This window comes from Mobula hypostoma, chromosome 15 (assembly GCF_963921235.1).
Source record: "Mobula hypostoma chromosome 15, sMobHyp1.1, whole genome shotgun sequence".
Lineage (NCBI taxonomy): Eukaryota > Metazoa > Chordata > Chondrichthyes > Myliobatiformes > Myliobatidae > Mobula > Mobula hypostoma.
In genome coordinates, this window is record NC_086111.1 from 44792474 (window position 1) to 44815369 (window position 22896).

General features: G+C 40.0%; 1 protein-coding gene across 9 annotated transcripts in view; it reads left to right on the top strand.

Moving 5' to 3' along the window:
• The window catches only part of magi1b (membrane associated guanylate kinase, WW and PDZ domain containing 1b), a 438093-nt gene that overhangs the window by 352348 nt on the left and 62849 nt on the right, over positions 1–22896 (top strand). For all 9 annotated transcript variants that reach the window (XM_063067952.1, XM_063067955.1, XM_063067953.1 and 6 more), the window contains 5 exons: positions 22–111; positions 1542–1724; positions 2859–3494; positions 20195–20223; positions 21057–21273. In XM_063067952.1, coding sequence (XP_062924022.1) covers positions 22–111; positions 1542–1724; positions 2859–3494; positions 20195–20223; positions 21057–21273 — 1155 coding nt within the window. The remainder of the gene's footprint in view (positions 1–21; positions 112–1541; positions 1725–2858; positions 3495–20194; positions 20224–21056; positions 21274–22896) is intronic.

The window sequence follows — 22896 nt, forward strand, 5'->3', positions numbered from 1 at the left end:
TAATTTTTCTTACCTTTTCAGAGTGGACGGAGCATCAAGCATCTCCTGGTCCCAAAACTCAAAACTACACGCAGAATAACCAGGACTCCTTCAGAGAAACCCCAGCACAAGGTGGTACAATCTGAAATCAAATGTGCTATGCAATAGATATCAAGCTTAAGATTCGTGTGTTGAGGCATTTTGTAGGTGAAATTCATTGAGGAGGCTGCCTTGTATAATGTTTTATCAAAACCATATTATCAGCAAGTAACACCATTCAACTTGGGGACTGTAGTTCAGTATTAGGTATCAGTTTGGTATCAAGAGAGGGGAAAAACTAGGTAATGAAGAGTATACTGACTAGTACTAAACTAGGCATGATAACCCGCCTCAGAGTACTGAAATGTTAGGTTTATCCAGTTATATTATGTAGTTCAGAATGTTGGACAATATCTAGTAACATGAGGAAACGAATTGTAGCAGCAGAGATGTGGTTTTTGAGGAGAATGCAAAGAATATCTTGGACGAAATGAGTATCTAACGAGGATGTCATGAACAGAGCAAACACAAAAAGAGAAATAATGTATGAGATCATGAAAAAGCAATGTAAATTCATTGGACATGTGATTAGGAAAGAGGAGTTAGAATGCACGGTAATTATGGGAAAGATTGAAGGGAAGAAAGCAAGAGGAGGACAAAGGCAAATGATGATGGAGACAGCAACCAAAGAACTGGAAATGAATACCAATGAATTGATCCACTTGACCCGAAACAGGAGTGTGTGGGCCATGGCCGTCAAAGCTCAAACTGGGCATGGCACCTGATGATGATGATGAATGTTCATGCATTCATTGTCCATTCAGAAATCTGCTGGAGGGGAAGAAGCTGTTTTTGAAACATTGAGTGTGTGTCTTTAGTCTTCCACACCACCACCTTGACGGTAGCAAAGGGAAGAGGGCATGACCTGGGTGATGGGGGATCCTTAGTAATGGATGCCACATTTTCGAGGCTTTGCCTTTTGAAGGTGTCCTCTGCTGGGGAGGCTCGCCATGGTGGAACTGGCTGAGTTTTCAACTTTCTGCAGCTTTTTCCAATCCTGTGCAGTGACCCCTTCATACCAGATAGTGATGCAACCAGTCAGAACGGTCTCCACAGTACATCTGTAGAAACTTGCAAATGGCTTTGGTGACTTACCACGTGTCCTCAAACTCCCAGTGAAATATAGCCGCTGTCATGCTTTCTTTGTAATTGCATCAATATGTTGGGCCAAGGACACTCAGGAATCTGAAGATGCTCACCCTTTCCACTTCTGATCCTTTGAGGACTAGTGTGTTCTAAACAAATGGGTTGATGTAATTTGGATGCTGTGTTCAACAGCAGGATCTTCCTTTTTACCTCATAGTTAAGTTACAATCAAAAATCAGATTGAAATTTTTAAAATGCGCTTTGCTGATTTTTAGGGTGTGTCAGGTTGTTAGGAGTTGCAATTTCTCAATTTGTTCCCAACTGTAACCTGAGACTGAGCAAGAACAATTTACGTTGTTATTCATTTCTATGAACAGGCAAGCCCTTCTTTACAAAAAACCCGGCAGAGTTGAAGGGGCAGTTCATCAACACCAAACTAAAGAAGAGTACGCGAGGATTTGGATTCACTGTTGTTGGTGGCGATGAGCCTGATGAATTCCTGCAGATTAAAAGTTTAGTTCTTGACGGACCTGCAGCACTGGATGGAAAAATGGAGACAGGTAAGAAATCATAAGAAATATTCCAGTTTCATGGTTTTACACATATTTTATTTCCCACCACTCTCTTAACTCTCCACTGTACAGCTTCCTCCAGAAACTGCAGGTCCATGATCAGTTGTGACATTAAGTCCTTCTGTGTGATCTAAACTTCTGTGGACTGAGGACTAGGCTCTGTATTTTTCTCCTTCTTCGAGGCTTTAGCTCCCCAGTATAACCGCTGGAGTGAAAACGAACAATGAAATGTGGACAGCAGCTCAGCTTCAAGCTTCCATTTCAGTGCTTCCCAGTTACTGCAACCTCAGTAACAGAAGAGCCTTGTGAAGGATGAAGGATCAGCTTTATTTGCTGTATACATTTACACACATTGGGAATTTACTGTGGTGTACTGGCATGATATGCAATAAAAAACACCATTCAACAATTATAAAAAATAAAGAATTATATAAAAATTAAGTACAGATATGGAATAAAATGTGCCAGCATGTATTCACAATGTAAATAGCATTAAAAAGTGGTTTAAAATGTTTACAGTGCAGTGACTGAGGTAATATATAAAGTGGGGTGGGATAGCTGACTAGAATGGTTAATCATATTAACTGCCTGGGGGGAATAAAACTTTTAAGATCGCATGAAGTTTTTGTTTTAATGGCCCTCTATTACTTTCCAGAAAGGAGCTTTGGGGAAAAAGCAATTTGCTAGGTGCAATGATCTTAACTTCCAGCTTCTTTGTCCTGTAGATATTCAAGTCCTGCAGTAATAGTAGACTGCAGGATATGTATGTATGTAGTAAAGCTGAGCTAGTTACATGCGACTGGGTTTTGGAGATGACCTGCTATGATGCTACCTGTCAATATTCAGATTTTAATCCTAGGATTCCAGAAGTTTCATGTCAAAGTCAAAGCCACTTGCCTTGATTATAGTCTGCCAAGGTGTCTGGTTGGTAGCATCTACTTAATCTATTGGCTACATCATTATTCAACAGTATTAATATATTGCCATTGTCAAAGTATTATGCAAATGTTGTACAGCGCTACACTTTGTGAATTAAGAATATAATTGTGAAATGAATGTGCATAAATAAAAGTAATTGGTGATGCATCGGTATAATTAACTGCTTCTAATTTTCTCCTTTAGGTGATGTTATAGTAAGTGTAAATAGCAGTTGCGTGCTGGGATATACCCATGCTCAAGTTGTGAAAATATTTCAGTCGATTCCCATTGGTGCAACAGTGGATCTTGAACTTTGCCGAGGTTATCCTCTGCCTTTTGATCCAGATGATCCAAATACCAGTTTGGTGACTTCAGTGGCCATTTCAGATAAGGAGCCAATTATTGTCAATGGCCAAGAAAACTGTGACTCCCTGTCCAGCCACAGTAGCCAAACGGCTACTGCAAATGGGAATGGAGCAAAGGATCAGAGACCGTATAGTCCATCGTCCGGTGAGGTTTCATCGAATGGATCCCATACAGCCTACGGCAATGATAGTGCCTCTCTGGCCTCCTCTATAGCCACTCAACCTGAACTTATAACTGTTCATATAGTGAAAGGCCCCATGGGCTTTGGTTTCACCATAGCAGACAGTCCTGGTGGTGGTGGTCAAAGAGTTAAACAAATTGTGGATGGTCCGCGCTGTCGAGGCCTGAAAGAAGGAGATCTGCTGCTAGAAGTCAACAAGAAGAATGTCCAGAACTTAAGTCATAATCAAGTAGTTGATACACTGTTAGAATGCCCCAAAGGAAGTGAAGTGACACTCTTGGTTCAGCGAGGAGGTGAGAACTGTTTGCTTTCTATTGGCGATCCAATTGTGGAACTTTGTAGTAATTTTACATATTTTAAAGCTTGTTTCCAGGTGACAATTATGTTTGAGCTTCTGCAGTTCCTAATCACAATGTAAAAATCAACATGAGATTTTTGTTTTTGCTCCCTTTGCGGGGAAACAAATTTGCAGTTTTCTGACTTTGGAAAAAGCTCTTCATCTCCACTGGGTAAATTGCATTATTTCCATCTTTAGAAAGAAACTGTTCATTAACTTTGTGATTGCTGTTGGTTAAATCTCTTTTTACACTTATGCGGCTTTAATAGCTTTTGTTACATGCTATTCCTGGATAGGCCTGTCATATGATTGAACTTGCTGTGGTACAATGAGTTTAATCTTTTGATTACCTTTTGACAAAGTGCTTAAAACACAATGATATAATAGGATAATTAAATTTGCACAGTTTGTGAGCACAATGAATTGTAGGGGAAGGATAGAAATGATGGACACTTCCATTTGGAATAGGTGAGAAAAATCATTACTGCTTGTCCGTTGTGATTTTGATTCATACCTTGGGCTTAACTGTTGCAACAGTACTAAATGACTATAATGACCAAGGTTCGATTAGTAAATTGATTCTAACTGTTGTTCTGGCAGAGTATTAGTTTGCACTTTATTGTGAACCATATAAAGCAAATCATCAATGAAAGTTAAATATACAAGCAAGAAGATCTGAAATTGGATGATAATGTGCATTGCATGCATTTTCATCATTTTTCTGTTCACTCTTGAAGGTAAATAAGTTAATGTCCTCATTAGAAAGCAGCGAATTGTTATGAATTTCATTACCAAATATAAGCTCCAGTTCTAAATACTTGTAGTGTATCTATTTGTATAACAAATGGCTTAGCATCATGATAAAGTGTGTAAATCTTATTGTTTCTGTTTTTAATAAAACTGTTCCCATTATCCAGGGGATAATGAAATTTCACTAGAAAATAATTATTTTGTATTCTACCACCTGTCCAACAATTCATCTTAAATATAAATTTAGAAGATATAAAGTTGCAGTAATTCAAAGGTGGAATCCAATTTCGAACATACTACAAGTTACTCATCTATCTTTTAGTTTTCAAACAAATTCAACCACCTGGCATCCCCACCCCTCCCGACCCCACCATATAATTGTAATTATAAATACATTCCAGCAGATACCACTGATAGCCACGACCAAGCATTCTGCATGTTAGGTGGCATCTGTGGAAGGAGAAACAGTGTTATTGTTTCAGGTCAAAGACACTCTACTTCCCTTTCCACAAATACTACCTGACCAACAGTGTTTCCAGCATTTTCTGTTTCTTGTTTCCAGTATCCGCTCGTGTTTTCTCCATCTTGCAGTAGAGATGAATGTGAAGTCCCCACATTTCACACTTTGGTTCACCTAACTTTAAACAGTGAGATGAATTTTTGGCAACTCGACAGCAATTTCTATTTTCACACAGTGCAGAAATATTTAGCGCGTCCTGTAATTGCAGCAGTTAAAATAAGTATTTTACCCTTTTTCAGTAACAAATTGCTTTGTGAAGGAGGTCATCCTTAGAGTTGCAATGAAGCTTAATGAAATAGTGGAGTGTTGATTTGCAAATATTACTTGGCAAGAACTTGCAATGTTGTAAAATATTTTTGGAATTGAAAGAAGGTAAAATACTAGTTATATTGAGTATTAGTATGTGAATTCTCGTTTTACTTATTGTTGGCTGATGAGTAATGCCATGCTTGCATACAGTGGCAGAAAAGAACACTTGCATTTTGAGTCCCTTTGCCGTGCCATTATAAGAATATTGACAGTTCAGTAAAGCATTCAAATTTGTCTATCAACCTGCCTTGCAGTTATTTTATGAATGAAGACTCCAAAGAATTATGTTCAGCAATCTGTAACTCTAAAGCACCATCACATATCTTTAAATTGATGCGCTTTAATTTATTGTCTATGAGGATATATCATTGGGCAAGTACACTCGGTGGCCACTTTATTCGGTACCTCCTGTACCTAATGAGTGTACATATGTGGTTGCCTTCTGCTGTATCTCATCCATTTCAAGGTTCGATGTGTTGTGCATTCAGAGATGCTCCTCTGTGCACCACTGTTGTAACATGTGGTTATTCCAGTTGCTGTTGCCTTCCGCTCAGTTTCAACCAGTCTGGCCATTCTCCTCTGACCTCTCTCATTAACAAGGTTCTTTTGCCCACAGAACTGTCGCTCACTGGATTTTTTTTTGGTTTGTCACACGATTCTCTGTAAATTCCAGAGACCACTGTGCAAGAAAACCCCAGGAGTTTAGCAGTTTCTGAGATGCTCAAATCACCCCATCTGGCACCAACATGGTCAAAGTCTGTTAGATCGCATTTCTTCCCCATTCTGAAGTTTGATCTGAACAACAACTAAATCTCGTGGCCACGTCTGCATGGAGTTGCAGCCACATGATTGGCTGATTAGATAATTGTATTAACAAGCAGATAAACAGGCGTACCTAATAAAGTGGCTATTGCGTACAGTTACATATATAACTATGTAGAATAAAGCATCTTGGTCTTGCTTTGCACAGTTGATGTGTGCCTGATAATAGTGGAGAGGTGCTCTTGATTACATAGCCGTGTGTGTTCTCATTTCCACCACTTATGCATGCTATTAGTGTGAATTATTTATCAATGTGCACTTGCATGTGATTTCATATCCAGTTCAGTGGATGCAGTTGACAGAACTGAAGTATATGTGAAGCACTGTTGCTAATTTTCATTTTGTTAAAGTACCAAGATCTCTATTTTCAAGCTAGTTAGCACATTATTGATACTCTTATTCAGATAGTTACAAAGCTGAACGAGATTTCATAGCATTAGGCGTCCATCAGATCCCAGCTAGTATCCAGGTTTATCAGATTGTCCTTTTTGTTTTTGTATTTGAAAAGTTCAATGTATTGTTGTATTGACTATAATTAAAATTTCATTTGCAAAGTCACAATATTTTATCTTAAGTGACATTGAGATGACAGTAAAAACCTTAGAGCATTTCTGATTGGAAACTATGTTCCTGTATGTCAATACAAATTCATTACTGGCAGCTCCTGTAGGTGGCATAGTGATATAGGGGCTTCCAACATTAAATAGCACAGAACATGAGCTGCAAAACAATAACTCCAAAACAATAATTGGACTAAGATAATTAGACCTAAGAGAGAAGTGAAGACATCGGTCCAGCATCACATCTGGAAGTTAACAGACAGGACCCACAACATTGTGGCACTTCCCTCATTACTACAATAGATGAGCTTTGGCATGGAAGATGTGCTCAATTTCCAGTACTAGGTATGAATCTAGAATCTTCCTAAACAGGTGAGAGTGCCACCACTGAGTTTACTTCAGCATCCGAGATAGAATGAAAAGATGGCATGTCAGGATCCAAGGCGAGAGCCGATTTCGCTCGTTCTCTGCAATGGTCACTCCTCTCTCCATGGCGCTGAGGCTATGAAGACTGCCATGGCTGCTGTGCTAAGTGTCTGCTAATATGCTGAACTGATGAGAGGCTTTGTGCCCACTCTGGGCTCCTCCAGGGTTCAGATCTGAGGACTCAATTTTGGTTCGGAATGTTGTTGCTTGTTTCTTGGTTCACCTGTTTGCTTGATTTGTGTTTTTTCTCCATTCCCTTGCACATCAGGTGTTGGTCTCTTTTTTTAATTGGGTTCTTTTGGGTTTCTTGCTTTGTGATTACTTGTGAGGAAACAAATCTCAGGATTGTATAATTCTTTGATAATGTACTTTGAATCATTGAATTTAAACTGCCCTGTAATCATAGTCTAAAAGTTACCAGTATTTTCTCATTTAAAGCTTTCAACCTTCTCAGAACACATTGGTCAAGCCGGACCTCATCAGAGCAGTCAGTTGAAAGCCCCTGCCACTGCCACACATAGAATATCTCCTTCCACCTACCAATTGCAGTGACACTTTCATCCTTCCATTGGTCTTCATCCTCTAACCTTCCTCGATCTGACCACTGTAGTGGATCCAGACAGAGGGTTGAGGATCTGTGGAATGCTCTGCCTCAGAAGGCAGTGGAGGCCAATTCTCTGCATTCTTTCAAAAAAGAGTTAGATAGAGCTCTTAAAGATAGCGGAGTGAAGGGATATGGGGAGAAGGCAGGAAAAGGGTACTGATTGTGGATGATCAGCCATGATCACAGTGAATGGTGGTGGTGGTGCTGGCTCGAAGGGCTGAATGGCCTACTCCTGCACCTATTGTCTATTGTCTAGACTCCTACAGCCTCCCCAACACTGGTAAAACTGCTTTCCGCAGCAACAGCATTATCCCCTGTTTGATAGCTCATGGCATTATTCATTCCTTAGGCCAGGACCCTGGGAGTGCGATGTTTTACAGGACGTCCCTCTACATAAATTGTTTTGTAAATAAGTGTACACGAGTTTATGCTTCTTGGATACATGGTGCAGTTTAAAGGCCATCAGAACATAAACAGAATAAAAAACATACAAACTACCATCAAAGAGTTAGTTCAGTAATACAATTCATTAATGGAAGCTATACCTCAAATATACATAACAGAAAATAGCAATTATAGTTATTTCTGCTTAGGACTTGCGTTACAGAATTTGCCAGTACCCCAATACACAGCTATGCATCAGCCAATGGGTAAGAATTTTTTGCTAGTCTTTCAAATTTAACCAATTATGAGTGCACTTTAGGCATCTTCATAACAATTGCTGATTTAAGTTAGAGTGCGATAGCGACCATTCATTGAACAGGATCATGTATTCACCCCTACATTAATGCCATAACTGTGCTCCTGTTTGTAGTCACCTAGCCTCTAAAGCCTTCCCTCCTCCCACACCTCCCCCTGGCGGTCAGGAGGCCATTTCCAAGGTTTCAACTCTGAGAGGCAATGAAAGTCTTAGGCACTGGAGAAATATAACTTTTGCACAGTACTCTATTTCTGCTCTTTTCAATAGTGTTTAAAGAAAAAATATTAAATGTTAAAGGTTTCATTTAAGTTATAGAAATTAATAAAATAAAATTTTAAATCCTATTGAAAAGAGCAGAAATAGAGTACTGTACAAAAGTTATATATCTCGGGTGCCTAAGACTTTTTCACAGTACTGTATTTGTCAACATGGAATGGAGGGCATGTTTGTAAATCTGGTGGGAGAAAATGATTCTGTGCGAGTGGCAAAGGTGGAGTGCCATGGGAGGGGTGTGGGACAGGTGGCAGAGAAGTGCCAGGAACAGGAGTTGGCATGCGTGCAGACACACACAGCCCTGAGATAACAGGCAAGGTCATTTGACTCCAAACAACTGGTTTATTGATCATTACAGAATGTCTCTCTGGTGCTTCCCACCCCCTCCCACTTGCTCCCCCTTTTCCAAACCATGATTCTCCTCTCCCTGCCCCCTTCTCACTCTCAGTCCACAATCGAGACCCATATCTGAATCATCATTTACACGTCATGAATTTTTTTTGTGGCAGAGTATAGTGCAATACATAAAATTGCAGTACTGTGCAAAAGTCTTGGGCATCCTAGCTATACATATATGTTCCTAAGACACTTGCAGAGTGCTGTACATTAAGTGTGCTAGTTATGGCTGGTATCATGCAGACATCCCACCTCTCCCGGAAGTTCCGGGAGTCTCCCACAAATTAATAGTGGCTCCCTGATGCCCGCAAATTATATACAATGTCCCAGAAATTGATTTTTTTGAGAGCAAGCGTGAGAGAAAGCGAGAGAGCGAGCGCGAGTGAGAGCGACCACGAAAGAGGGAGAGAGCGCGAGTGCGAGAGGGAGAGAGCAAGAGCGAGAAAGCAAGCTCGAGTGAGAGCGACCACGAGCGAGAGAGTGCGCATGGGCGCGATAAGAGAGAGAGAGCGAGAGTGTTCCAAAAAAAGTCAGAGTGGCAGAGTATTCCAAAGAAAAAATAATGGCAGTGTTGCTCGCTGCACTGTTTGCAACAGTGACTTTTCTATTGCCCACGATGGGTTAAGACTGTAAAAGACATGTTGAGGTGAGTTTAACAGGTGTCATTCGTTCATTAGCAAAGCTAATGTTATTTAAACTAGCTGGCCAGCTGCTAAGGAGCTACTCTATTGCAGATATCCCACCTCTCCTGGAAGTCTCCCACAAACTGATGGTGCTACCTCCCTGAAAAGAGTTTTTGCAGGGTGGGATGTCTGTATCATGGTGCAGGGCCAGATGCACAGTGCATCCAGCACAGTAGTTCAAACACTGCAGACTGCCCTTGGACTGGGCAAAGTGTCGAAAGTCTGCACTTCTGCAGTTATGGAAGTTCAGAAGGCAGAAATTCTTTATAAGACAATGCAACATAGTTGGGGTGGGTGGCGGGGTGGGGGGGGGGGGAAACAGCCCTTAGTCCTGATTTATTATTGGCAACTTTTAATTATAAATTGCAATATAGAATCTACAGCTCATACTTATGGTGAAGTTCAGGTGCAATTAAACTGGAAATAAATGCTGACCCAGCCTTGAACTGTACATAAATAAGAAAACACGTGGACTTAGAAACTTTCTGCTCATAAGTCATTTCTCAGCCCTATGCACTAACTGCATCAGCACAGAGCTTGTGTATATCTAAGTGATTAGGATAGCTTAATCTATGAGCACATGGATAAAGTTTTAATAAATTCCAGCAGTTTTATACTGAAGTGGGTACATGTGTATTAATGAAAATCTTCATTTTGAGTGGAATAATGATGTACAAATCTGGAGGTTGAGATCTCCTCTCAAATTTTAAATGTTCTTGCTCCTTCTTTTCTCAGGGCCCTCCATTTTTCAGTTCACCCTTTAAATGATTATTTTGGGACTTGTAGTGTTTGCAACTAGTTGATAAATCAAGAGGGAGACTAAAAAGGTGGCCTTCAGACTTCATCTCTATTATGCTATCGCATATCAATGCCCTTAGAATAACCCAAATCTTTTTTGCTCTTATTCCATGTGCGGTTTGTTCCAGGCCAAATAGAGCATTTCCAAAATTTTCTGCTCTGTTAACTGTGCGTGTATTGGCTAATACATTGGCAGTGAATGTTAGAGGATATTTGCAGTGTAGGGACATTGGCAGTATTTTTTGGGAAGTGGTACATGTGGGTTCAATTGTAACACTTAAGTCAAGTTTGGATAGATAGATGAATAGAGGACTGTAACCCCAGTTGGAGCTAGATAGGATCAGGCAGAAATCAGGCTGGCATAGATGAGATGGGCTGAAGGTCTGGGTTTCTATGTGTAGTTCTCCTTGACTCTAAGATAGAGAAAATAAATGTATGTTTGAGGTATTATCATGACCAGGCATGGATTTAACTGGCTCCTGTCTCTGACTTCGTCTGTCTGGCTGTCTCTCTCCTGCTCTCTAAGTGGATATTGCTAATAACTAAAAAATTTTCTAGAAAATGTTATAGCCTCTCATTGCTTGGACTGCAAGTCACTCCACCTGACTGGGTTCCAAGTGCTGATTCACAGTGCAGCAATCAATGTCGAGGTTGCTTTAATTGCAAGTATTTGGAATCTGTCACTTTGCCATCAGCTTTGCAACCTTGATTGTCTCTGTGTAATCAGGCCATTTTGAGGTAACAAGTCTCTTTTTCGGCGTACATCCCTGAGATATGCTCTTTGAGGTATAATGTTACAGTGGGCTCCAGAAGCATGAACTTGGCAGAAATTTGTCATGGATCCATCTCTGTAATGAAGGAACTAAGCAAACGACAGCCTTTGAATCGCAATTATAACTCGTTTCTTCCTGGTTTTCAAAGGCTTCATTGTAGAGGACATTCACATTTCCAAACAAGGAATGCAGTAGAGAGTTTTGGCAAGAAACAAATGACCCCGAGGATTTGGAAGTGACTGCCTGTTAGAATGCATGATATGACATTCAAAGTCAGTTCTAAAAACTTAAAGATGGGATTTTATACTTTGAAAGACAAAACAGGAGTTTCTTTATCATATTTGAAACCTGAACATATAGCATTCAGCCAATGCATTAATAGATCTGAGATCAAAACAGAAGATGTTTATTGCATTCCAATTCCTTGGCAGCAGTTCTGAGCAGAGGATGAAGTGAAGTTGTCAGGGTATTTGCAGCCCTCTGGTTTATGCTTAGGATGCAGGCGTGCACATCTTCTCAGGAACCTTTCACTGATTTCAAAGAGGTCGAGGCAGCTCTAATGAGTTGGTTTGGTCTATGAAGCTTCAACGTAACAAAGGAAGAACAATGGAAAGCCTTCTGCTTGTAGTGATTTTCAGCCACATTCAATTACTGCATCAGTCCAAGAGTAAACAGACTGAGAAGGTAAATAAGCTCTTTCCGCTGGTTGCAGAATTGATAACGAGGGATGTGTTTTGAAGATAATTGGCAAAGAATTCAAGGTAATGAGAAATGTCTTTTCATGGCCTGTTGTTAATGACCTGCAGAATGTGATGGAAGCAGGTTCAGCATGCTTTCTGATGGAAAGACCAGAAAATGGATCTAATTGGTGGCTCATTCGGAGAGCTGTCAGAGCATGAAAGCCTGAATGGTCTTTCATTCTCTGATATTTTCTTACTTAACAATAGTGAATTCATTTTGGTGTTTCAAATGTCATGTTTACTAGTGGTCACCATTTTACAAAAGTATTTCAATGTATATAAAAAGCTTATTTTTATCTAAACAGTTGCGTATTTCTTTCATTTGTGGCACCAGAAATATGATTGCGGTTTAGGGGCAGCATGGTAGCGTAGTGGTAAACCTAACGCTTTACAGTGCAGGAGACCTGGGTTCAATTCCCACCACTGCCTGTAAGGAATTCGTACGTTTTCCCTCTGACATTCCAGAGTCCAGTCAGAAGAATTTTATAATATCACGTTAATTGATTATTATAAAGTTCCCCGTGATTAGGCTAGGCTTAAGTCGGGGGATTGCTGGGCAGTGCGGTTCGATGGGCTGGAAGAGCCTATTCCGTGATGTAACTCAATAAATGAAGCACTCTGGTTTCCTCGGCTGTGTTAGGCTAGGGAGGACAATCTCTGACCCCACCAAACATGTGATATTGAGGTGCGAGCCCACCCCAAACTCCCTGATTGTGTGGATGATATGTAATTCGTTACCCTGTTACCAATGAGTGCCATGAAATAACGGACAGTACACCACATACAATTAAAAGATTTAGCTTTGTATTTCTTAATTTGACTAAAGGGTTGGTAAAGTAAAGAACAAGAAAACAGGAGGGTCCATTTAATGAAAAAGTCTAATGTGCACAAGTTGGAGCTCTCAGTTTCCCCATTGCTGATCTTCCATCGATCTCACCCCGGGCTTTGTCGAATCACGGCCCCGCTTCTCTCCGGCATCTTCTCTCTTCATCTCTCTCTAACAAAAGCCCCAAGCCCAACCTTGGTGTCCCTCACCAGAGAAACCTCCCCTTAATCCGACCATCCTAACTGATGGCACACAATTCTCCTATCTCTTATCTTCAACAGTAACCCAAGCATAAGCTGAAAAATGAGCAGCTCACACAGAACAGCACAAAATGAAATCCAGAACAACATAACAGTAAAAAATGTGAACCAGGGCATTACATTCTGTTTTTCACCCAATGAAACTAAAAATGTTTCATACCTGTCTGTGAGATTCATAACCAAGTCAGTACGTATTCCCAGTCTTTGCTCCCCTCTGATCTCCATGGTTTGCAAAGCCGTTACAGAGGATAGTTATAAGTGAAACAAGTTGTTGTGGGTCAGAGATCCAATAGTGGGCAGACCATCAAAAGATGGCAGATTTGTTTCTCAGATCAATATCCCAAGCCTGTGGATACTACTGCAACTTCCGTTAACGTGCCCGATAAGGAAACTGAAAGAAGCCAGGCCTTTTAAATTGTTAACTTGTTGCTTCCTGTCCATAATGGTTGAGCTGATTCTGAATGTTTCAGTCAATTTACATTTCAGAAGCGCCTATGGTCAACAAGCGGTGAAGAGTAAGGAGGAAATTATAACAAGAACAAGGGAGAAATATTTCATTTTGCTAGCCAAATAACTAGTGTTAGATTCAAAGAACTATCATGTTCGTGTTGACAGGAAGCATAGCTTTCTAGACTTAACTAATTTGAGAGCACCTGATCAATTTATTTCTGCTAAATGTCTGTATAACATTAAGTAATGTTTAAATAGGATGAGAGTATTTGCATATTTCCGCTGTCCTTTCCATTCATCTCTCCCCGTCTCTCTTGTCACATTACAGGAGAGAAGAATGAGAGGAGATCTTATAGAAACGTCTAAAATTATGAAAGAGATAAATAAGATAGAGGCAGGAAAGTTGTTTCCACTGGTAGGTGAGACTAGACTAGGGAACATAGCCTCAAGATTTGGGGGAGTGGATTTAGGACAGAGATGAGGAGGAACTGCTTTTCTCAGTGGATGGTGAATCTGGGAATTCTCTGCCCAATGAAGCAGTGGAAGTTACCTCAGTAAATATATTTAAGACAAGGTGGAATAGATTTTTGCATAGTATGGGAATTAAGGCAGGTAGTTAGAGATGAATCCACGGCCAGATCAGCTATGATCTTATTGAATGGTGGAGCAGGCTCGACGGGCCAGATGGCCTACTCTTGCTCCTATTTCTTATGTTTTTATGTTCTTATTACCACCATCTTCTAAAGCTGTGAAATCTTAATTCAAGTTTAAAAAAAGATTCTTAGGCCCTGCTCATCCTTTGATCAATTACCTCAAAGCATTTCGTGACCTCTGTGCCAGGGAGAATGGTTCCTTTCATTTCCCCTTATGCAGACCTCTCATAATTTTATGTGCCTTGATTAAACTTTTCTGCATCCCATGTTTGGGGAAGGAACCCCTGTCTATCAAATCATCCTTAAAGAATCTTGAGATAATCTCATAAACAGGGGACCAAATACTGAGCCCTGTTAAATCCCTATGGCATTGAGCTTCCAGTCACAAAGTTCCCCTCAGTCATTACTCTTTGCAAGCTACCATTGAACCAGATTTGGATTCATCTTGTTGCTCTCCCATGGATCGCACCACTTTTCCTTTCTTCACCAGTTTGCATTGTGGAACCCATCAAATGCCTTGCTAACATTTACACAGACTACAATAGATGGAATGCCTCATCAATCCTTATTTCCTCAAGAAATTCAATCAAGTTAGTTGAATTTAACTTTCCCTTAAATTCATATTGATTGCCTTTGATTAGTCTGTACCTTTTTAAATGAAGGTCAATGCTGGCTTTCAGAATTGAATCAAGTAACTTTACCACCATCAAAGTTAAGCTATTGTGCCTGCAATTGTTTAGTTTATCCATTCCTTTTGTTTGTCATGAATACAATGAGTACTCTGATACTTTAGTATCATTGTTGCAGCCAAGGTGAATTGTAAAGTAATGGTTAGAACCTCCATAATTTCATCCTCAGGTTTAAAACTCCACTGGGACCTGATAATTGTAACCACAGCTTGGTCATCATTCCCCTCTTCTGTGAAGAAATTCACAAAGTATTCCTTAAGATCTTTATTCATGCTCTCTCTCCAAGTGACACTTTTGGTCCGTAATGGACCTTGAGGTTTCCTCGAGTATCCTCATTATCTTGATGTATATAATCTTTCAATTTTCTTTAATTTTGCATGCCAGTATTTTTATGCCTTCCTCCTGCTTTCGAAAGTTTCTCTTCCCCTCCCCCCATGATATAAGTGTGCCCCCGCACACTAAATTTATGTTTTTATCTTCCAATAATGTGCTATCATCCAAAGTGCCCCAGATTTGACTGTCCTTAAGGGAGCATGATCACCCTGGACACTTTAGAAAGCCCTTCTGAATATCTAGCGCTACGTCAACACTGGTTTCCATTATAGTAGCTTGCTTTTCTTCCACTTTTGCTAAACAGGTTCCCGACCCACTAAAATGTGCCTTTTCCAGTTTGGAACCTTTTGTAATTTTTATCTCTCAACAGTGCTAAATCTAAATCTAATTGATATATGATCAATACCATGACACTGTTGCATTGTCAATGTCCTTCAACATTTTTCTTAAACTCAGTATAGCATTGCTTCCCTTCTTATTATTCTTGCTACATCTGAATGAAAAGGTTCCTCTGATCAAATTTAGCAATTCGCTGACCCTTTCTGCTTGTACGTTTCTACTATTTTATGCTGGACTTTGGACTTCCTATCCATTTTTAACCATCTTGTCTACAAGCCTGACCACCCTCAGGAGTCTTCGTGATTCCCCTGCTGCGCTGTGCCTTTCCATCTAATACTGGTGATGACCACTCCGTAGTCATCCCTGAAGGCATTGCTTCAGTCATCCTTAGTGAGTTCCCTTTAGCTCTGCTCTGCCAATGTGATCAGGTTTGATACCCTGCTGTAGCTTCCAACTTGTTCATTAACAATCATGTGCCCACTTTTGACATCTTCTGAAAACTCCTAAATCATACAGCTTTAGATGTCTCATGGTCTGCTTTTTGTGATATTAATCAATGATAATGCAATTCCAAGGCCTGCAGAGTTTCATGGCAGATAGTTCTTCTGTGAGTAACTGACCCATCCTTCAAGTTATTCCCCTTCCTCTGTCACCTTCATGGATTCACGTGCTATTTTATTTAAAGCTTATGGGCGTTTACTTTCCTCACCACTTAATGAAGTTGTGACTTGTTGAGATGAAGCCACTTGGCCAGGTGCACTGTAAATGGTTATTTTCACTGCTATGAACGCCAGCCCTGACAGATGGGCCAGACTGCTGGAGACCCCAGTTCCCTTGCTGTGGTCACGTTTAGGCTTTATCTGTCTTGACATTTGTCGATGGGTGCCACAAATGTGCTAATTTTACCTTAAATGGTTTAATATTTTATCTGCTGAGGTGATGCTTTTCTGTTTGACCTGGAGTGCACTGTATTCACAGAGCTGACAATTAATCAGCCTATTACTGATGTGGGAAAGTACAGACACAGTAAACTATTAATAAGGTGACGGCCTTCCCAGTGCAGTCAAACACTAATAAATGTTAGAATTTTGGTCTGCGCTTAATGCATTTAACGTGTTTTCCTGTGTGAATTGGTGCCTCAATAAAATATATAAACAAAAGGTTTATTTGTCCCAAGTACGCCAAAACATACAGCGAAATGCACTCTTTGAGAGAAGGATGTGCTGGGGGCAGGTTGCAAGTGTTGCCAGGCTTCTGGTGCCAACATAGCATGCCTACAACTTATTAACCCTAACTTGTATAATTTACTAACACTAACTTGTATAGTTTATTAACACTAACTTATATAACTTTTTAACCCATCTTTGCTGAAAGGCCTTGATAGAGTGGATGTGGAGAGACTGTTTCCTATGGGTGGAGCGTCTAAGACCAAGGGACACAGTCTCAGAATAGAGGGTTGTCCTTTTAGAACAGAGGTGAGGAGAAATTTCTTGAGCCAGAGAGTGAATCTGTGGAATTCTTTGCCACAGGCATCTGGGGAGGCAAAGTATTTATGTAGACTAAGGCAGAGGTTGATAGATTGGTCAGGGCATGAAGTGATATGGGGAGAAGGCAAGAGATTGGGGCTGAGAGGAAAATCGGATCAGCCATGATGAAATGGCCCCATGATGAAATGCTCCTATATCTTATGGGATGTGGGTGGAAATCGGGGACCCAGAGAAAATCTGCGGTCATGAGAGAACATGCAAATTTAGAAACAGCGACAGGAATAGAACCCCAATTTTGTAGTTGGCGCCGTAAAGTTTTATGCCAATTGCTACGCTATCATACTACCTGTACACAAATCGTATATATTTAGATTTATTTAGAATATAAGGGGAAGGGGGATTAACTTGCAGCTGGTAAGTGAATGCTTTCTATACTGTACTGAAGATTGTAAACAACAGGAATTCTGCAGATGCTGGAAATTCAAGCAACATACATCAAAGTTGCTGGTGAACGCAGCAGGCCAAGCAGCATCTATAGGAAGAGGCGCAGTCGACGTTTCAGGCCGAGACCCTTCGTCAGTCCTGACGAAGGGTCTCGGCCTGAAACGTCGACTGCGCCTCTTCCTGAAGATTGTAATTGACTTTTCAGACTGAAAAAGAGAAAGCTACATTTGTTTTAACCACCTTGTTGTAAGGTTCCTTCTTAAAAACTTGTAAGTCTGGACCAACTGAGTTTCGTCTTAGTAATTGGCAAGACATCTTAACCAATAAATCTAACTTGCAAAATATCGCCCACGTGCCCTCGTATCTACTGTGATGAAATGTTTTGGGAGGTGGATTATGGCTTGAATTAACTCCTGCCTAAGCAAGGAAGTCAACCCACTGTAATTAGCCGACCACCACAATGGTCTACAGTGGATGCAATCTCACTGGCTCTCCACTTGGCTTTTGGACCACCTGAACAACAGCAAAGCACACGTCAGACTGCTGTTTATTGATTACAGCTCAGTGTTCAACACCATCATCCCCTTGGTGCTCATCAATAATCTTCAAAACCTGGGCCTCTGTGCCTTCCTCTGCAACTGTAGCCTTGACCTCCTCATTAGGAGACCAGCCAGTGCATATCAGAAACAACATCTCCTCCTGTTTGAGGTATATGCATAAAATAACATGTTTTTCAACAGATGTTAGTGCTGATAAATCTGATTCTACTCCTGCAAAAAGAATTCAAAAGGTGCCCCTTTCAAGGAATCAGACCTTGGACCAATAGATAAGCAAGTCATGGGTTGATCTGATAGTATTTATATTAATTATTCCACTAGAACTTTGTGGAAGGTGGTGGAAAGAGTTTGTATCCGGATAATTTTCAGGAAAAGAAAATACCTGTTGGTAAAAATTAGACTTCTCTTAATAATCCCACAGAAACACTGACAGGCGCGTGGTTAGAACTTGTATGAAACATATCACAGAAGGGAGGTGGAAAAAAGATTACCAAAACTACAGTGTGTAAATTCATTCTTTGTCCCATGTGCTAGATACGTGCGTATGCCAGTTGCTGCAGCTCATCCTCCACCTTGAAACGATGTTCTTTCAACTTCAGTGAAGCTGGTTTCCAGAAACAAATTACAGCGTGTAGCTGCAAATGTCACATCCAGTGCAGGATGCAACTCTACTCTTGCATATCCCACCCAAACTGCTAACTCATTACTCTTTTAATTTGTCACTTTAGAGAAATTACGTCCATAGGCATAGACAGGAGAGAAATGATTCATAGACTTTGCATAGACTGTCACACCTTTAACATTTTATATCAGGCTTCCAGCTGTTGAGATCATCGTTTAATAGCACCGATAAATTATATATAGCACATGTGTCTGTGATGCTGTGAATTCCACACTCGTACAATTAAGAATGGTAATGGCTTGGTTTATTGAAGTTCTGTGTTCCGGCATTGAATGGAATCATGTCAAGATCTGGACTTGGACTTGTTACTGTGTTTTGTATTTTGTTGTAAGGTCTAAAATGAGCCAGCGTGGACTATTAACCATGAGAGCAGAGATTTAGTACTCTGTTTCTAAGAATTTTAAATTCTGTATGGGTGACACATTTAGTAGAGCCACTTCCTCACAGCAGCAGAGAGCCAGGTTTAAATCTGAGTCTGCTGTCTGTGTGGAGTTTGCATATTCTCCCTGTGACTTCATGGGTTCTCTCCAAGTGTTCTGGTTTCTACCTACATCCCAAAGATGTGTAGGTTGGTGGGACATTGGTAGAAGTTGTGGGGATTTGATGATTGAGGTGGACTCTGTGATCCGCCAGGCCTATCCTTCCTATGACATGAAAAGAGGATCCATGGCCATTAACACTGAAAAGTAATAAAACCTGGCTATCATCTTTTAATTCCATTATCATTTCAAAATGGTGCCTTTTGCTTTCTGAGGCGCACAAAAGGATCGATCCACCTTAAGGAAGCCAAACTTGATCCACTTGTGAGTAGAAGCCCTGGAGAAGTTTTCTACTGGGAGTGTCACATACTTCACTATGTCTTGGAGACAATGAGAGGACCTGAACATTTCAATTTTTTAAAAAACAAACTTTTCTGTGAACTGTGAATCATCCAAACATACATATTTTTACGTTTGCCATGGCTAACTTTGAAGTCAGTAGATTAGATAGTTAGAGAGCTTTCATCTCTGCCGTTCTTTGCATATAATATTACTTCAGAAGGAAGAATGAAAATAAATCTCAGGGTTGTATATGCTGACATATATGTATTTTGATAATAAAATTAACTTTGAACTTCAGTTTATATACTCATAAAGTTCTTATAGTACATCTATGTTTCTACATGAGATTGTTTTGAACCTTTAGCAGTGTAGAAGTAACTGCAAAATCAGAGAAATTTTAATTGCCGCTCGCTGAATATGAATTTTATAATTTTAAATTTAATTTTGCAACGTCCTCATGGAGCTACAGGACTTTATTTTGCTTCTGCTGCAGAATCTGGTTTCATGGGTCACACTGACTGGTTTAGACTGCTAGCCTGAAGGCTGCTGTATCAGGAGTAAGTAGAACTGATGTACTGGGGATTCAACACACTATAATCTGATCTGATCAGACGCCAGGCACAGTGGCTGGCGCAGATTTTAACATGGTCAGAGAGATTCATACTCACTAAACCAATTTGGATCATGTCCTTAGTATTCTTTTAAGGCTTTCTTATTGCCGAATCTTGATTTTTCTTTTGTTTGTTTTTCCTCTTTCACAGGACCACTTCCCAAGAAAAGTCCAAAGTCGGTAAGTTTCATGCTGGGCCCAAATTTCTCTTGTTATACATTATGAATTTGTGAAGTAAATTCTAGCTGGCTGTGTAATGTGGTTTATCCTCATTCATTCTTACATTTACGAATTTACCAGAGGTGTGAACTGATTAACTCCATGTAATTTATGAACATTGCTTCTTTATTTAGCAATTTGGATTGTACTACAGATTGGCATGTAAAAAGGTGAAAATGACAAAAGTAAAATTCCCATATTTTTGTCCCATCTCAGATATTCCCTCCCCAACCACCAATAAGTTCCCTAAACAAAAAAAAAATTAATATATGGCAGCACTTGATTAAAGTCAAAAAAAGTAACTTCAGGCCCAGTCCATTGTCAGATTGTATTAGGTCTGTGAAGAGGAAGCGTAGTTGCATTCACTATTAAATTTGAGAAATGTCAGCCTTCATGTGCTTCTTTGTCAGTTTCAGATAAATTTACCCGTTGGCAGAATACATCTTGTGTGCATGGAATATCTCAGATGGAGTGTGCTTTGTGGTATTTATTTTCAGACTACCTAGACTCTCAATTTGAAGAAAGACCTCTGCTTTTATTTTGAAACTGATATGAAATGTGTCACCTGTCTTCTAGTCAATGGAAATATATAAATGTTCTAAAAGGATGGGTTGTCGTGAATCCTCATTTAGTGCATTGTGCACTTTTCATGATGGGCTGCCTTTAAAGTAGTTACAGCTGCAGTAAACAACTTAACTTTGTGAAATGATTTTTTTCAAAATGGGAGCATTGTATCGATTGCTCCCAGTCAGTGAAAAGCTGGATTGACCTTCTGTTCTCTTGAATAATTGCAGCAAGCACTGGAAAGGAAGGACAGCCAGAACAGCTCCCAGCATAGTGTCTCCAGCCAGCGGAGCACACACACTGCCTCACCAGTCCTGAGCACCCCTGGGCTTCCAGACTATCCTTCGAACGAGGTACCAGCAGTGGATCAAACGGATATCTCTGGGCAAAGGAAGCCAGATCCTTTCAAAATCTGGGCCCAGTCACGAAGCATGTATGAAAGTAGACGTAAGTACTGATAAAAATTGCAAACGTTCCTCTTTTCATGACTTTAATACTTTTTGCTGAAGTTTAATAACTAAAAGATTGACATTAATGTCTTTTGTCTTTATATACTCTGCAATTCAGGATTCAGTCCTGTAGCATCACCAAATTTCACACTGGTAGTGTTGTTGACGGTTTCCATTAACAGCTGCAGAAAATGCCCCTGAAGCCTAGTGGCAAAGAATATTTTGTATTTTCACAGTTATTGGTGAGCTAGAACAGTGGGCTCTATTAATAATGTTGCAGCTGTTGTTCTCTGATGATGCAATGTGCAGTTGTCCATGAGAATATTTGGAAGGAAGTCTTGAATATTGTAAAATATAATTTAAAGCAAATTCTAAATTGCAGAATAGCACCGTTTAAGAGAAGCCAATTACTACCACTTATCACCAACAGGAATAGTTGCCTTTTTCAGTCTTCAGTGTAAAATCAGTGGTGTTTCCCTTGGAGTTAAACTACTAGCAGTGACAGCCTGGGCAAATAATTAGAAATTTTAATGGTGTATTGCAAATGGGAACGTTATTAGCAGGTGCTGCAAAATAATTTTCCATGTAATCTTTAGCCCAACAGGTATTTCATTTAAATGACTGAGGAAGACACACAATTATTCCTGCTTTGCAAATAATAAACTTTACTACGTGTTAGACAGGTGGATGTGGTGTTCTGGGATACAAATCATACGGTGTGCAACTGTCCTGTGTGATGTGATAGAATTGTAGTTTGTTTAAATTATCTATTTTTGTTTGCACCTAGCACATAAAGCCATGTGTGCCGTGGGTCAGGGCCATTATCTTGAGCATCCTGCACCAGTTCCTTTCTTTTGGTGCATGTTCCACCTCTGCTCACTGGAAACTCTAGAATCATTCTATACTTTTTAGATGCAGCATATTGCATGCATTTTTCTCAGTATGAGATGCGAAACATGGATCAAAAGAACTTGGCCAATTACAGCATTTAATTTACCCATTTAATCCTATTGCTGTAGTTGATAACATCAAATTAACAATAATCCAGATCTTACTTCAACCATAAAATGTAAGCACTGGAATTGGATTTGGCCTGATTTGGAGTTTTTGGTGCCTGTTGTACCCTGTTTGTGGGTTTTGATGAACTTACAATGACACAGAAGTCCATACAGTACCCATTATGACTTCGTGTGAAGCAATCCAAACGGTCTTATTCATTCTCTCCATATTTACCTGCCCCCTTCAGCTTATTGCCTCCCACACTTGCCCTATAATTTCCTTTTTTTTTGCCAATTTTAATGTATGATTTGAGCAATCTAGACAATTTACAGAAGCCAGTTTAGCAAATCAGCAAACCTTTGAAATGGGTGAAGAAACTGGAGCATCCACAAGAGATCCTTGCTGTCATGGGGAGAATATGTAAATTCCTCATTGTCAGCATTTGGAATCAGCATCAAACCCAGTTCCCTGGAGCTGAGAGGTTTCATAAAGCCAACTCGACCAGCGTCTGCTTCTAACTCCTTACATTTTGGGTAATGATCCCGTTCACCCACTGGCTTTTGCTTTCCTGTCACAATGTTTTTTAAATTTACACAGCATTTTTAAAATGTTTAATCTTACA